We start from the raw sequence: 15,787 nt of genomic DNA on the forward strand, positions 1-15,787 counted from the left end.
AATGCACAGAAACAAATTCTTCCTGACTTGCACACCAATTATTTTAGCGTGCAGTATTCACCAAGAGCAGTGAAGATGTCTTTACACTGAAAGTTACATTAGGGGTAAGGTTACCAAGGGTCTTGTTAACTCTGTTTTATGTTTTCGGTACATTCATAAACATCCAAAGCAATATCCTGAAATCAGCAAAATCATTTTGGATCATAAATAAAATGGGAACATACCTCGAAGGCCACAAGAATATCACCTTGTTTACTAAGTCACATTACGTATCAGTTAGTTCTTGTCTACTTGGTTTCAAATTCACTATGAAAATTGCTCTGGATAACAGTCTATAAATTGTTATGATTGCTGTGATCTGCAAAAACTGTATGCCTGAGTTCAATCTAGTTTCTTCACATAAAGTAGGCAATATTTTTTCTTAATTATAAATTAACTGTCTGCTTTAAAGAAATTAAAATTTATAAAACATTAATTGGTATTTATCTAACAGTTAAAACTGACTAATTGGAAATATAAAAATCTAGACAATCATTAACTAATTCCAATCTGAAAAGAAATTATAAGCAACATATCGTTAATGCAAAACTAATTACTTGCATTTAAAGCTGCTATCTATGTAGTCATTTATATTAGGCTCATTGTTGCAGTATCTGCTGTTGACATGTTTCATTCTTAACAGTGGCAATATTCATTCAGTTTCCTTGCTGCTGGGAAGATTTGAACTAAAATGTTAACACTCCAATATGGTTTGCAGGGAAAAATGAGCTGGCACTAATAAAAGACTCATAATAAATATCTTTCACTGTCCTGAGTTGCACTCACCTTGCTCAGCCTTAGAAGCTAACTTTAAACTTCAGCATATACTTGAGCACTATATCCAGTCTGTAGATATATATGACAGTTATGTAAACAACAGAATCTAAATTTCTTTTTTCAGTACTAATTAGGCTATCCATCTGTGGCATTTCAGTAACTTAAAATCATACGATTCAACAATTACCTAACCCTGGCATGCCAGAAAAATATTTCCCTCACCTTTCGCCAAGTGTGGAAAAGATGTTCCCAATCCACCACTCATCTCCTTAGTGTTATGTGGCTCTAATTTTCAGACCACATTCAGAAGTGGGAGAGATATTGTACAGGTTTCTTTTTAAAAAGCAGTGTCTATTTGAAGCTGTTTAAGGATTTGGAGATAAATCTACTGACAGTGGTATGTTCTAAGGAACACAGGATAAAAGCTTAGCTTTCTGTATCCAAGCTGCATGATCACGGAAAACCAGGACTGGAGATACTCAGGAATACTTTCAGTATTAGCACACAGATGAAAAGCAGACTAATCAAAAACAATTTCAGAGAAAATAACCTCTGCTCTTCTGAACACTGAGTCTGGATTTAGATCTGCAGGAAAACAGCAGCAAATTGTTGAAGTTCCATTATACCTAAAGAAATCATGATTTTTTTTAAGTAGCAAGCTCAGAACATGTATTTATTTTTACTTTGCACTTTTTTTTTTTACATTTATTTTTATGTTGTACACGGCAAATAATCAAAATTAAAGTTTTTTTAAAAGTTCATATAAAATCTACTTGTACTTCATAAAAAGACATTTTAATTATGAGTTTATAGTTGGGTCCTAAAATCGTTTGTGAAAATTGCTCATGCAACTGTGTTTGGTGAGTAATAACTTAAGGACCAAGAAATGCTACCCTACCAGCATCCTCACACATCAAAGAGAAATTGGGTAGCTGAGTGTGGTGGTTTCACACTGATGGCTGGCTAAACTCCACCACACTGCTCCCTCACTTCCCTTCCTCAAAGGAACTAGGGGAGAAAATACAATGAAAAAGCACTCAAGGGTTGAGATAAGGACAGGGAGATTGCTCACCAATTACCATTGCAGGCAAAACAGACTCAAGGAGATTAATGTAATTTATTGTCTCTTACTAAAAGACTAAAGGAGCAAGAAATTAAAAGCAAACTAAAAACATATTCCCCCCCGCCCCCCTCCTTGAGTGGCACAGGGGAAAAGGGGAATGGGGGCTGCGGTCAGTCCATAACACTTAATTTCTGCCACTCCTTCACAGTCACTCTCTGCCCCTGCTCCAATGTGGGGTCCCTCCCACGGGATGCTGTCCTTCCTGAACTGATCCTGAGGGGGCTGCCCACAGGCAGCAGCTCTTCAAGAACTGCTCCCACACGGCTCCGTACCACAGGGTCCATCCCCCAGGAGCAAACTGCTCCAGCACGGGTCCCCCACAAGTGGCAGCTCCCCCCAGGCCCCCTGCTCCTGCGGGGGCTCCTCTCCACGGGCTGCAGCTCCGGCCCGGGGCCTGCTCCTGCGGGGGCTCTCCATGGGCCGCAGCCTCCTCCAGGCCACATCCACCTGCTCCAGCGGGGGCTCCTCCACGGGCTGCAGCGTGGAGATCTGCTCCGTGTGGGACCCATGGGCTGCAGGGGGACAGCCTGCTCCACCAGGGGCCTCTCCACAGGCCGCAGGGGAACTGCTGCTGTGAGCCTGGAGCACCTCCTGCCCTTCTTCTGCACTGACCTTGGGGGCTGCAGGGCTGCTTCTCACTCCCCTCTCAAGCAGCAGTTTCTTTTTGTTTGGTTGTTTTTTCTATTTCCCCATCCTTCAATCTGTTCTCACTGAGGTCCAACTATCCTGGCTCACTGGTTCATCTCTAGCCAGCACTGGATCCTTTTTGGAGTTGACTGGAGCTGGCTCTGATCTGACATGGGGCAGCTACTGGGCTCTGCTCGCAGAGGTCACCCCTGCAGCCCCCATGCTTTGAAAACCTTGCCATGTAAGCCCAATACACTGAGATACATGAAAAATCAAAAACCTGGAACCAACTTTTGTATGTACTGCTTCATGAAGTGCAATAACTGCAGCTGAATATACCTGTATGCCCTTGTCATATAAAATGGATGCTCTTAGGGATGTTTTTATATCAATGTGTTAATCATCAAAACATCTGTTACACTAAATAGAGTTTTGGAGCTGATGATTTGGGATGATTTACAGTGTGAAAAGTCTTCTGTGAATGAAGTGCTCATGGTCAACAACACAATTCCATATTCATGGGATGGGGATTTATGAAATACTTATGAAATGTTTGATGAACATTTTCTGTATACAGATGCTTTGTTGCACTGTTGTCTGTCATCTATGGAGTGTGACTGAGCACATGGTATTGATGCTGCTTCCTGGCTGCATGCCAAGCTTCAACATGTGACACGAGTCCAGCCACAGGAAACAGCGTAGCTGCTATTTCCCAAATGGTAATATAAAATGATAGTATAAATGTTCATATTACACAGTCGTTAGCACAGCCAGAAACATACAAACATACTTAAATTATGTGAAACAAGACCTCCATGATATGCATTTCTTTTCTGTCTTCCTTATTCAGATACCAAGATTCCTGCAGAGTAGGTCTCCATATATTCATGTATCACCTATTAACAGTGAATTCTACTTCAGACTAGTAGACATTGGCATTAAAATCAACACCAGAAAGCATGAAATAATGTTACCACACACTATTATGCAGCATTAGCTCAGTTGTGTGAGAGCTTGCTCTAAAGTCCATTTAGGTAAATGGGCAGACATTGATTTTAATGGGTCTTGCATCAGACCCTTGAAAACTAACAATCTGTGTGATACATTTGCATAAGTAGTTTGCCTACTAAATCTAATAAAAACTGCAGACCTATTAACTGTAGCTAAAAGAGTCAAAAATAAACCCCTTCAACAGTTTCCATTAGACAAGAGTATAAATTAATTTCAGACCCAATCCAGTGCATTAATTAAGTTGAAGTAAGTGGCAGTCTTCACTTTCACTTCAGTACACGCTGGATCAGGGCATTAAATCAGCCGATTCAAGGTGGCTGCAAGGAAGCAACCTTGTTAAAAAAAATTCAATGCACTGAACTTGTTCAGATACTTTTACAAGCTGTCCATGAGTCTTTATCTATGTAAGTAAGGCGTCTGCAACAAAATAAAACGTTCATGTCAAAGCTTAAAGAGAAAAAAAAATAGGGTACGTGTATGTGGGGAATTGAGCATGGATAATTGAATATATAGTCCTCTTCCCCTTTTGAGAATACAGACGTATAGGGCAGGGTGCTGGAAAAGATCCCAGAAACGCTGTTACAAAGCCAAATTTAACAAAACCAGAACTTGTCCCAGTGATATCACAGTTTTGTATATCTGTGCAGAATTGTGCAGAATGTGTTTTAAAGGAACCCTATTTGCACACGTAAGTAACATGCTGCTAGTAAAATCAAGCTATATAATTTCCACTCAGAGATCTACCACTAAAGACTGGAATTCACTTACTACCTATGAACAGTCATAGCAATATTTATCACATTTCTGCTAAGAGCAGTCCAGAAATTGCAAGCTATGCCTGTTATCATAATGCTTTTATTTATTTATTAAGAGCAACGAAGAACTGGAGAAACTGTGAAGCTTTAGTTTCCAGCAAAGTGATAGGGGACAGGCTTAGAGTAGAGAAAAGAACAACTGGTTATCAGGACAATTTTCATAGATGGAGCGGTAACACAATGCTATGCTATTTTTTTTTTTTTCTCAGCTTAACTTCTAATGAAAAGCAGTTTGCACAGCTACAAATTTTTCATCACCTAATAAGAATCTCCTGAAGAAAAACTATGGTAAACTCTTCATAATTTGATAAATCTGAGCTTTACTCTAGATGAGGAGAAAAGTAAGTCTTACCTAATGAAGAATCTGAGAATTTTCTTCTCTCCAGCAGTCTCATGAAAACAATTATTTCCAATAATATTTTTTTATGAACAAACTAAATGTAAAGCATCACCTCTCTGATCTGTCTTTTTTGTTTGTTTTTTATTGTTGTGCATGTGTATGTAAATAAATGAGACTATTCTAAAACACTATTAATAAATCCAAAGACTTTTAATTTCTTAAAAAGCATCTAGCTTGACTCAGAAGATTTCAAGATTCTGGAAGTATAAGAAGGCAGAGAGAAACTGGAGAATTTGGACAAATATGTTTATTTATGCATGATACAACTGCATTCAGGACTTGCCACTAATTATGCTAGGTTATGTTCTGTAACTGTCTCATCCTAGAAATATTCCCTACTTCTCTTCCTATGAAATTTGCAAAAATTGTGGCTTCACTGACAGCTGGGCCTGTGCACAGGAAGATACTGAAATAGGCTGAAGAATCTCTCTAAGGTGCTGTTCTGTGCCATATATATATATATAATTTTTTTTTTGTTTTAAAAATGCAGAAATGTCCTATCTCTGCCAAGCAAAGAAGATCTAAACCACATTCTGATTAGTTTCAGGGAGAGACTAGTTAACTAGAGAAACTATTCACAAATATCCCCAGTCCTCTATCACTTCTTCCTTGCTTCTCTCTTCCACTCCTTTGTTTTACAGGTAGACTCCTCCAGCAGCTTCCCCTGAATCATCTCTCGCCCTTGAGGAAAGAAACTCCCTGAGCTCTCAATCTGAGAGGGATTTCTGCTTCACTACAGCATGAGCAGACAAGCTAACAGTGATTCCCCTGGCTCTGCAACTTAAAGAAATCAGAAATTAAGTCTCCTCTACAGAGTTTTTCCCCATGATCTAATGCTGTAGTATGAGCAGCTCAGACAGTTAACCATTCCAGTGTCTCCTGCGCTCAGGCTCTGGGAGTTTCAGAGGTGGATTATCAACTCCTTCTAAGCTTTTGTCAGATGAGCTCTGTTCCGCTGCAGAATTTTCTATCACTTCACACGCACACACACACAGCCTTCACTATGGCTTTTTGGGTTGATAGATACATGAATGAATTATGAATTCAGGTATGAATTATGCTATTCTTATGAGACCTAGTGAAATGATATTTACTTAAAGGGCCTGAGAGCATTTAATTTATCTATCAATGCACACTTCTTTCTAGGCTGATTATTTGGCTAGTTTGACCTGTAATACTTTTGCTGGTCTGCCGGTTAAGTAGAAACATTGTGTCAATGTTGTATTTTGCTTTTTGTTTAAATTCAATGTTATTTATTTTTCTGACTCTGAAAAGCAAAATTTTGGAGATTTCCAATCTGATGCCCAAAGATACAGGAATTATTTTGTCACTTTCTTTTTAGTTGGCAGTTTGGTTTTAGCTTTAGATAGCATTATGCAATAGGCAGTAATTATGGAAGTAATTATCACATATTTTTGAAGTATTTGGGCACAGTAGCTATAAGGTGTGTAGAAAACCTTGTAATAAAGATAAATAATTCTGCTTTCAGAGGAGTAGTTGAATAGCATGCATGCAAAAAACAAGAAATTCAATTATCTCTCATCTTTTTGTATTGAAAAAAAATAAGCAGAGGGTCTTGTGAATAAAATAGGATTCAATAATTTGATTAAAGATTATGTCAGTGTATATGAACACACAGATCTTGTTGGCAAGCAAATGCAAGTCTGTGGCAAGAAGAGCAGAGGAAGGTTTACAGATGATCTGGATTCAAAGAGTGTGTTCGTATGTTGGAGATAAATGAATAAATAATTATTAGCCAAGATGTTACAGAATTAGAATTTTGTAACGAATATGTGCCTTTGCTTTGAGGTTTCTAATCTGAAATGACAAGGGACTTAATTTCTGAAGAATGACTACTCAATATTTTCTGAAAATTAGATACCTTTAAGATAACACAGAGCAATTAAAATTATAGTAGCTCAGAGCAATGGGCAAAATATCAGGGGAACCAGCACATGCAGTTCCCTTTCTGTTATATTCTTCCCCAGACATCCTTAGTTGGCCACTACTGGGGACAGGTTATGGTACTAGCTGGACCTTTTTCATATGATGGCTGATCTGAAGTTTTGAACATATCTGTCCTAAATTTTTTGTAAAATACAGTTTCCTTTGTCACAGCTCTTCATTGCAGCATTATCTCTCACGGAAAGTTAGAAAAGACCATCCATAGGAATAGATCCATCCACCTGTCATGATGATGTCTCAAAGAATGTGCAGATTCAGTTTCTGGAGTATATTAGGTTTTGGGGTAGTGAGAAGCTTTGTGGGCTTCTTTTTTTTTTTTTTAATTAAAGTATTAGTTGGCTTGGGTTTGTGGAGCCAAATCCAGTCTTGTAATTCACAGATCCTGATATGCTTTACTTTACAAAAAGTGAAAGCTTGCTCAAAGCAAGGATTATTTAAAACTTTTGCAGCAGGTCTAGTTTGTATTTTTCTACAAAGCAATGGAAAGATTTGGACACATTACGGCATTGTCAAAGCCGTCTTTTCACCTAAGCGAAAGCAGTCAACAACCACTGATTTTACTGTACTTGAGCACCTACATGGCAGATCTCTGACCATTTTGTTGGTAACCTGTGTGGTGAAGTCAAGAACCATGACAACATTAGACAAAAGACTATCTAACACAAGTCTGGGAAATAACACTGAGTTTTGTGCAATTCCACCATAATAGATGACACAGAGACAGCATGTTCTCCTGTCTGCACTGACTGCTTTCTATTATTTCAGTTGCCCCTTTATCTCCAATGTATCCTTATATAATGATATTTCCTGTTGTACACACATCTTCCAGGTGAAAATGAAGCTGCAGTAGGGTACAGGAGGATAGTTGTAGCACTGGCAGTCCTTTCTCATGTATTAAGCTTATAGGCTAAAAATACATAAATAAATATATTTTTAACACCTTGTAGAGGAAGGAATGTATGAAAAAACAAAAGTAGAAAACGGTCTAAAGTAAATTATGATAAAAAGTAGTTCGTGAAACAGAAGAAGAGGGAAAAATACTTTAGAGCATTGAGCAGGTACAAGAAGTTAACTATGAAAGAAGGCAGAAAAAAAACAAATGAAAAATACAGTGTTAAGCAAAAGTTGAAGGGAGATGACAGGAACCCATTTAGATTTATTTTTCTTCAACTTGTTAGTTATTTCACTAAATAATGTCACCAGTTCAGTATCAACAAACACTGAAAGCTTGACTAATGGTGGAAAAGCAAATGCTGTTTTCTCAAACACTCTGGATGCTAGGCTGCTGGATGATGTTTGCACTTCTGTTTATATCTGAGGTGCACCCAAATATTCATCTTAAAGTATCAACTGAGCGTGTCTTTTTTGTTTTGTTTTTTAATAAATGAACACAAAGTGCTTATTTAAAGCATTACTAGAATTTAGAACTCTAAGTATTCAGGAAGTACTAGAATTTTTAAGTATTTAGAAATATAAGTTCACAAAGGTGTCGCTAAAGAGGAGTTAGTAGAAAACTTCACTTCATGACAGGCCGCAGCAGCAGCCAGTGATGGCTTTGTAGTGAGATTTATGTTCTACCAGCAATCTCCACAAACAAAAATATTTTTGCTTGGGTGATCTTTGGAAGAGATCGCAAAAGCAAATGTTTGTCTTTGTTTATGACAAAACAATGAATTGTCATGAGGCATAAATATTTGTAAACAATTATAGTTCTATATGCCTATATTTTATTAAGCAAGCCTTAAGATCCTACTTTTGGTGCATAAAGATGTGTGTAATATGTCTTGAGGGACCACTAGCACTTGAAATATTTGAGTTTGATGGGACTGGAAATGATGGCCACCTCACAGTACAATTGTAAATATAGAGAAAGTTGTCTCCTTTCTGCTGAAGTTCTGTAGCCGTGTAATATCAATCTCCAAGGTAACATCAGTCTGCTTAATTAAAAATAATTATCTGTAGAAACTGTGACAAGCCAAATGCAGATATGGCAAGCCAAATGTACTATATATGAAGAACACTTGATAAACATGCTATTTCATGGATGGAAATTTGAATCAATATTGAGAGTGTAAAACATGCATGTATTTATTAATTAGGCTTAATGATTCTAGATTATCAGCCAGATAATATCTTTAAAATATATTTACTACTTATTTACTTCCTGAGAAAACTCTCCCAACACTGTAACTAATATCTCAATATTTAAGTTACACATACATTTTTCTTCCATTTTACTTCTTCAATGAGTGAAGAAATATAGCATTCTGATTTACGTGAGTGGACTAAAGTTTGCGTGTTAGGCATCTTAATAATGTTTTAATGTTAACTTGGGGATATAAATTCGGAAAAAAGACATTTTAAGAATTTCTGTAATGCCTCCTATTTTCAGGTGAATTACAAGAGAAAGATATTAATAAACATCTGACTCAATACTTCAGTATTCTTGGTCCAACTGAAACTAGGAATGTAAGGATATTTTAACTTGTATTTTTAAAAATAAACTTATTAAATAAATAATCAAAATTCTAAACAGTTTAAAATCAAAATATATTTAGAAATGGGTAACAAGTTTTGCAGTCAGTAAGATTCACTGACTCCTGTATTAATGTTTTTGATTATTGGTGGAAAATATAAAGACTTCACAAACATTTATCAGCAGAAAATAGCTGACCTTGGAAATGGTAAGAGTACATCTCATTCAGCAGTTAATGCTGAACTACGGTAGATCCTGTGCTACTAGCAGCTGGCACTGCAGCTTTCTCCATGCACGAGCATCAGCTACAAGTTACTTCTGCAGAAAGCCAGGGGCTAGCTTGATCACATTTTGTTCAAACGTTCAGAAATGTTCTTCAATCTGAAGAAACTCATGGCTAATGAGGGCTGAGTACTTAAAAAAAAAAAAATCTCACCTGAATTAGAGCTGTCGGTAATGCTTTATTGCTTAGAGCTCCCAACTAGCTAAATTGTGATTGCTTCTATTTAGAACATGTTGCCTGAGGAAACCCAAAGTAATTAAAGAAAAGCTGAAAAATAATCATACAGAGAGGGGGAAAAATCTTCAATAGTAAAGCTATCTTCTGAAAGAAATAATACTACAAAAAAAACTGTACTGCAGGTATACACACTTCTTTGAGCTAAGTCTTTGAATAAACATGAAGAGCAAAAATCGAAGCAGGTCTGGCAGCGGAGTAGGTAAACTTCCCCACCATTACTGCTAAAGCAAAATGTTCTTGCTCATATCTCTGCAAGAACCGCATACTGAACTCTCTTTACAGGGCAGTTATTTTGTACTATTTGCAGGTAATTTCAAATTTTACTATCTCAATTTTTAAGTCATTAGTGAAAAATAGAGCCTCCTCCTGAGTAGCTACTCTTTGTCAAGCACGTCTTTGTCTTGATTAAAGTGTCACAGTTCTGTTCTTCCTCCTAAACAACTGGATTTATTTCATTGTACAGATTTTCTGTGGTTCTCTCGCCTCTTTGCAAACACAGATTTGGCCTACCTAGCCAGCAAGCATGACTAGGAAAGGACACTTGTTTGCAGTACAAAACCGTTAGAGAAATCAAAATTCAGAACACATGCAAGTAATATCATCTAAATATTATTTCTGGTCTGGACAGAAGAGGATATATCAAGTCACAAACTCACTAGTAGATTGCCTTTCATGATACCATTTATTATTCTTTATTGTTATTAGAATGGGGGAGAAATACACACTTGGGGCAACAGAAAGAGTGACTATAACATTAGAGGAGGCTGGCTGGCAGAAGAAACTGGCAGAATTGTCAGGGTGCACATACCACTGTGGAGTGGTTGGAGGAAGCAGAGAATGTTCAAGTTACTTGAATTCAAGAAGTGTTTGGACAACACTCTCAGACTGATATGGCCTGATTTTTTGGGTGGTCCTTTGGGGACCCAGGAGTTGGATTTGATGATCCTTGTGGGTCCCTTTCAACTCGGGATATTCCATGATTCCATGAGAATGTGTGGGCAATATCAAATTAGAAGGCCTGAGAATGGATGGCTGGCTAAGTGAGGAAGTGGAGATGCATTAACAAAATTTGGAATTGTGGAAGCATCAGGTTTAAGGAGGATGGATCTAGGATATTTAATGCAAACTGTAGGTTACAAATGGAGTTATAAACAAATATTGTAAGGATAGAAGGCTTAATATCCTAATTCCACACAATGGGCTTAAATGAGTGGAAGAGAATTTACAACAGAGTATGGAAGAGAGATGTTATGTGACAGGAATTAAAAACCATGAAAAAGACCTCCTGCAACCAATGTTTGTTAATTGATGTCTTTCCAATAATCACTAAATGCTAAATTATTTTCCAGTAATAACTGTGTATATTCAGAAAGAATTTGTTAATTCATAGGAGAAGAAGCAGCTGAGAGGTATCAGAAAATATGACCTTCAGAACTTCAGAAATTCTGTTAACCAAATTAATGCAAATTAGGAAATATCTCTTTTTGGGGGGGTGGAGGGACAGGACAAAGAGGGGGGAGTATTTTATTCTTCATCAAAACGAATGGATATTAAAATGAATGATTTGTTTTATGATATACCATATTTTCAAGGAGTACAGAGTATGACACAGGTAGATACTCAGAAGTATTCTACAATGGGAAAATCTCTGAAGCCAATTTGAAAACGTTACTTCATAAAAATTACATTATTTCTGTAGTTACAATTTCAAGATACCTTAGCATACATTTTCCAAGGAAGACTTTTCCTCCCTCTGAATTCATGCTTGTTCATAATAGATTGCCAGAGTACCATAAAAATAGAAATTTGCTTTATATACATTATTGGAATATAGATCAAAATATATAATTTGACATTTTCACTTCCTGTTCTGCTACATTTAGGCATTTTCATGCTTAATAATTCTTAAGGTATGATTAACAGAAGTTATTAAGATAATAAGGGTAGAACAAGCACTTGTTTATTTATATGGTTTGCAGCTCATTGTAGTGCATTCCAAAATAATTTTTTCCTGAGCCTACTGGTGGGAAAATAAAAACTTCTGTTGATATTGAGGTGGAGAAAATGCCACCTCCTTGAATATATATTTCACTTGAAGCTTTAATCAGCATGTGGTTAATTCTCCAAGGAGCTGCTTAATCATCACAATAAGAAAAACAGTGTATTGAACAGATTCACAACTAATTTATACACAAACTATCCTATCTGAACAATAAGAGCTGTATAAATAGAATGCCATTCAAGAGCATTTTTAAAACATCTGTATTACCTTTTATTTAACCATAATTGTTCCCTGTTGTTTCTTATGAATGAAAATCTACACAGAAACTTTCTGTTTCTTCATTCCCTCCCCCTCTTCCTTTTCTCCTTAGAAAATGGGATGGCTGATATTCCTATCAGAATCCCTATTCACACACATACTTTCTTTTTTAAAATTAAGTATGACATTATAAGGCATTAGAATTTAATTCATTTTCTTTACAGAGTTCAAGTCACTTAACTTGTCTAGCAGAATTTAGATTATAAACTCTCAAAGAGCTCAATGACAGGGTAAATTTGTTATACTTCTGAGATATTTGATGAAGAGAAAAAAAGATACAAGAACTAATCATTTTCTTTTTAAAATAATTGTGAATCACTTTGATACTCATAAAACTCTTCCATCTCAAATTATGTCCTTCTTTGACTATTCTCATACAACAGAAAACTGTTACAGATGAGTGATGATAAATCCCTCTTGAACATGCTTCGTAAAAATACTTACAGGCCCTCGATGCCACTAACATACTGAGTTGCTATAATTAATGATACGTTCAGATGCAAGTTTTAACACAAAACTGTCTTTTACAATCACAGGCAAATATATTTACTCAGACATTGCATTCAACCAACAAATAGATAGGAATCACTCTGATAGGTATACTAGCTCCTTTCCTTTAGAGAAAAAGGCACTACTTTTAAAATCTGCCATGTGTGTTATATACGATAAATTTGATTTACTCTCCTTTGCACATTTTTCTTTCCTTTGAAAGCACACCATTGCATGACTTGCTGTTATTTCTTTTTGCTATTTTTTTAACGTGATAAAAATATATTAGTACCGCAGTTATTTAAAAAAAGTAAAATCAAAGTAAAATTTTGTATCTACGATTCACAGAGATATGAAAAGCCCCAATTTTCCTCTTCTTGAAAAGAAAATAGGTATTGTAAATATTTGTGTAATAACATACCTCCATCCATACACTCTGGGGTGAAAGAAATATCATCAAGAGCAAATTCTGTGGGTTCACTTTGCCCCACTTCAGCTTCAAAAGCAACTCTGAAAGGGCTGTTACTGGAGAGGACCACATTTGCATACATCCATTTGTTTTCTTTATTTCTACTAGAAGACCACATAAGAATATCCATTCCATGTTCTTCAACTGCATATACCTATTGACAATGATAGAGATGCAAGTGAATCAGCATTAATAGACAGAGGAATGAAGTTAACTGGAGTAACATAGCCTAAGCCAAATAGTGCAGCAAGCTGTGTAAGTAATAGTGACCTTCTTAAGTAAGGTTCAAACTCACACCTGCACCTTTGCTAATGTTAGCTCAGCTGCAAGTAAAAGGTACTCTGAAAAAAAAAAATAACAAGAACTGCTAATACAATCACTAATTGGAAAACCTACTGTCCTAGTTCCAGTTAGGACAGAGTTAATTTTTCCTCCTAGTAGCTGGTAGGGTGCTATGTTTTGGATTAGGATGAGAAGAGCGCTGATAACATGCTGATGTTTTAATTGTTGCAGAGCAGTGTTTACACCAGGCCAAGGAGTTTTCGGCTTCTCGCTCTGTCCTGCCAGCGAGCAGGCTGGGGGTGCAGCAGGAGCTGGGAGGGGACAGACCCAGGACAGCTGACCCAAACTGGCCAAAGGGGTATTCCATACCATCTGACGTCATGCTAAACAATATATAGGGGTGGCTGGCCGGGGTGGGGGGGCCGGCTGCTCGGGGATAGGCTGGGCATCGGTCAGCGGGTGGTGAGCAATTGCATTGTGCATCACTTGTTTCTTACACATTATTATTATTAATACTATTATCATTATCACTATTATTATTATTGTTATTATTATATTCCTGTCTTAATAAACTGTCTTTATCTCAACTCACCGGCTTCACTTTCCCGTTTCTCTCCCCCATCCCAGAGAGGGAGGGGGGAGGGTGAGCGAACGGCTGTGTGGTGTTTAGCTGCCAGCCGGGTTAAACCACAACACCTACTGACTGTCTCAGCTGATAGAAGCTAATGAGTGAAGACCTAACATAAATTTCATCTAAATACTGAAGAAAAGATTCAGAAGGTTCTAGAGCTATCCTTTATTCTCTAAAGCGTGACCTTCTTATAGTTGTTAGACTGGGTGAAGATTTTAGAGACAAATATAAGGGTCAGTATTCAGGGTTTAAAGCCTGTAGTTCAGTAAATGTAATTTATAATACTGTGTTTTGTGGTAAATAAACCCAAACATGTTTAGCAACAATACAAATAAATAAATAAATAATTATCCAATAGTGAAAGCAATAGGAATGACAACAAATAAATTCACAAGTAAACAACTGGTGAATTAATGTCATGCACAGCATTCTGGAGATTACACAGGTAGTTACATTTCCTACTCAGGTATCCAAAATCCTCATGCAATCTAAATTAGTTCAGAAATAATGACAAAGAGCTGGAGTCATGAAAGTCGTCATATTCCAGCCATTCCAGTTGATAATTATTTATTTATGGGACTGAAGATTTTAATCATTATCCTCTCTTCCTTACTTTCAACACTATCTTTCTCTTCAGCATTTAGCGTGATTTTCCAGTGGCCCTGGGGTTCACATTCCCACTTTAGTGTCCCAGTTTAACAATGGAACACACACACACACACAAACTGACAAACAAACAAAATCTTTAAGTCTTGAGAAAGTTATAAACTTAATTTTATAACTAATGATATGTATATTACCTACCTCTGACTCTCCCAGTGAGCGTGGTGAGACAAACAAGCTAAAAACCCAAATGACACAATGAATCACATGCTTTATGGAAGTTGCTGTATTGACCAAAATACCTGTAGTTCCTGAATACTAATGTACATTTTTTCTGAGTTGGAGTAAAGGAGAAGTAAGAGGACTGACATACAATAATTCAAATTAGGACCCAATTTTGTCAAGACTGATGTTGTGCTACAGGACTGTGTAACAGCACTATCCAGCATCAATCTTCTAAAAACCAAGCTGGGATACAATGAAAAGTTTTGAGAAGAAATAGTTGATTCAAGCCAAAAAAAAAAATGGATTACAATGGAGTTCAGAAAAATGTGAAGCCCAAAGTGTCTGTTTCTTTACCTGGGGATACAGACTTGATACTCTCAAAGCTTATGCCCACAGAAAGTGAAAGATGTAAAGTGAGGTTCTTCAGTGAGGTTACTTTTGTCAATGAGGGTTTGAAGCATCTTCTGAGTCAAGAAATATACTTAGCGTCTACAAGATTTTTGCTGACCTTTTCAGAAGGATACACACAATGTAACTGTTGGGTAAGGAGTAAGTATGCCACTAATAGTGACATAGAAAGAAACAGGAGCATAGTTTCTCTTCAGCAGAACATTTACACATGTACATTTACACATGTACAAACCCAGCAGCACATAAAGAGTACAGCAAATTCTCATAGATATAAGTTCCCTAGAGCCCTGGAGAGTTACAGCTCTGTAATGCTTAGTGTCTCCAGAGACTCCAACACCTCCCCACACAGCATCCTATGAATTGTTTACAAGTCAGTCTGGTAGTGGAAACAATTTAAAGAGGAAGGGAAGGGAAGGGAAGGGAAGGGAAGGGAAGGGAAGGGAAGGGAAGGGAAAAGGAAAATCTACCAGCCTGAGTAGAATGTGCTCAATCTTATACTGATCTAGTTGTAGGCTAAATCCCATCATTTTAATTTACAAGTAACAAGCATGTATTGTACTAACTAGTCATTGTGTACTGATAGCATTTCTAGAGTGCACACACA

The 15,787-nt window shown here is 37.0% G+C and overlaps 1 protein-coding gene and 1 long non-coding RNA gene across 4 annotated transcripts in view; one reads left to right on the forward strand and one right to left on the reverse strand.

Moving 5' to 3' along the window:
• Positions 1-15,787, reverse strand: part of MALRD1 (MAM and LDL receptor class A domain containing 1) — a 271,441-nt gene that overhangs the window by 60,349 nt on the left and 195,305 nt on the right. The window contains exon 32 of the mRNA XM_080581229.1: positions 12,984-13,185. Within this exon, the coding sequence (XP_080437355.1) occupies positions 12,984-13,185 (202 nt within the window). The remainder of the gene's footprint in view (positions 1-12,983; positions 13,186-15,787) is intronic.
• LOC308190198 overlaps positions 1-15,787 on the forward strand; it is a 65,926-nt gene that overhangs the window by 25,848 nt on the left and 24,291 nt on the right. The window lies entirely within an intron of this gene.

This window comes from Anser brachyrhynchus (assembly GCF_964034855.1).
Source record: "Anser brachyrhynchus genome assembly, chromosome: 2".
Classification (NCBI taxonomy): domain Eukaryota; kingdom Metazoa; phylum Chordata; class Aves; order Anseriformes; family Anatidae; genus Anser; species Anser brachyrhynchus.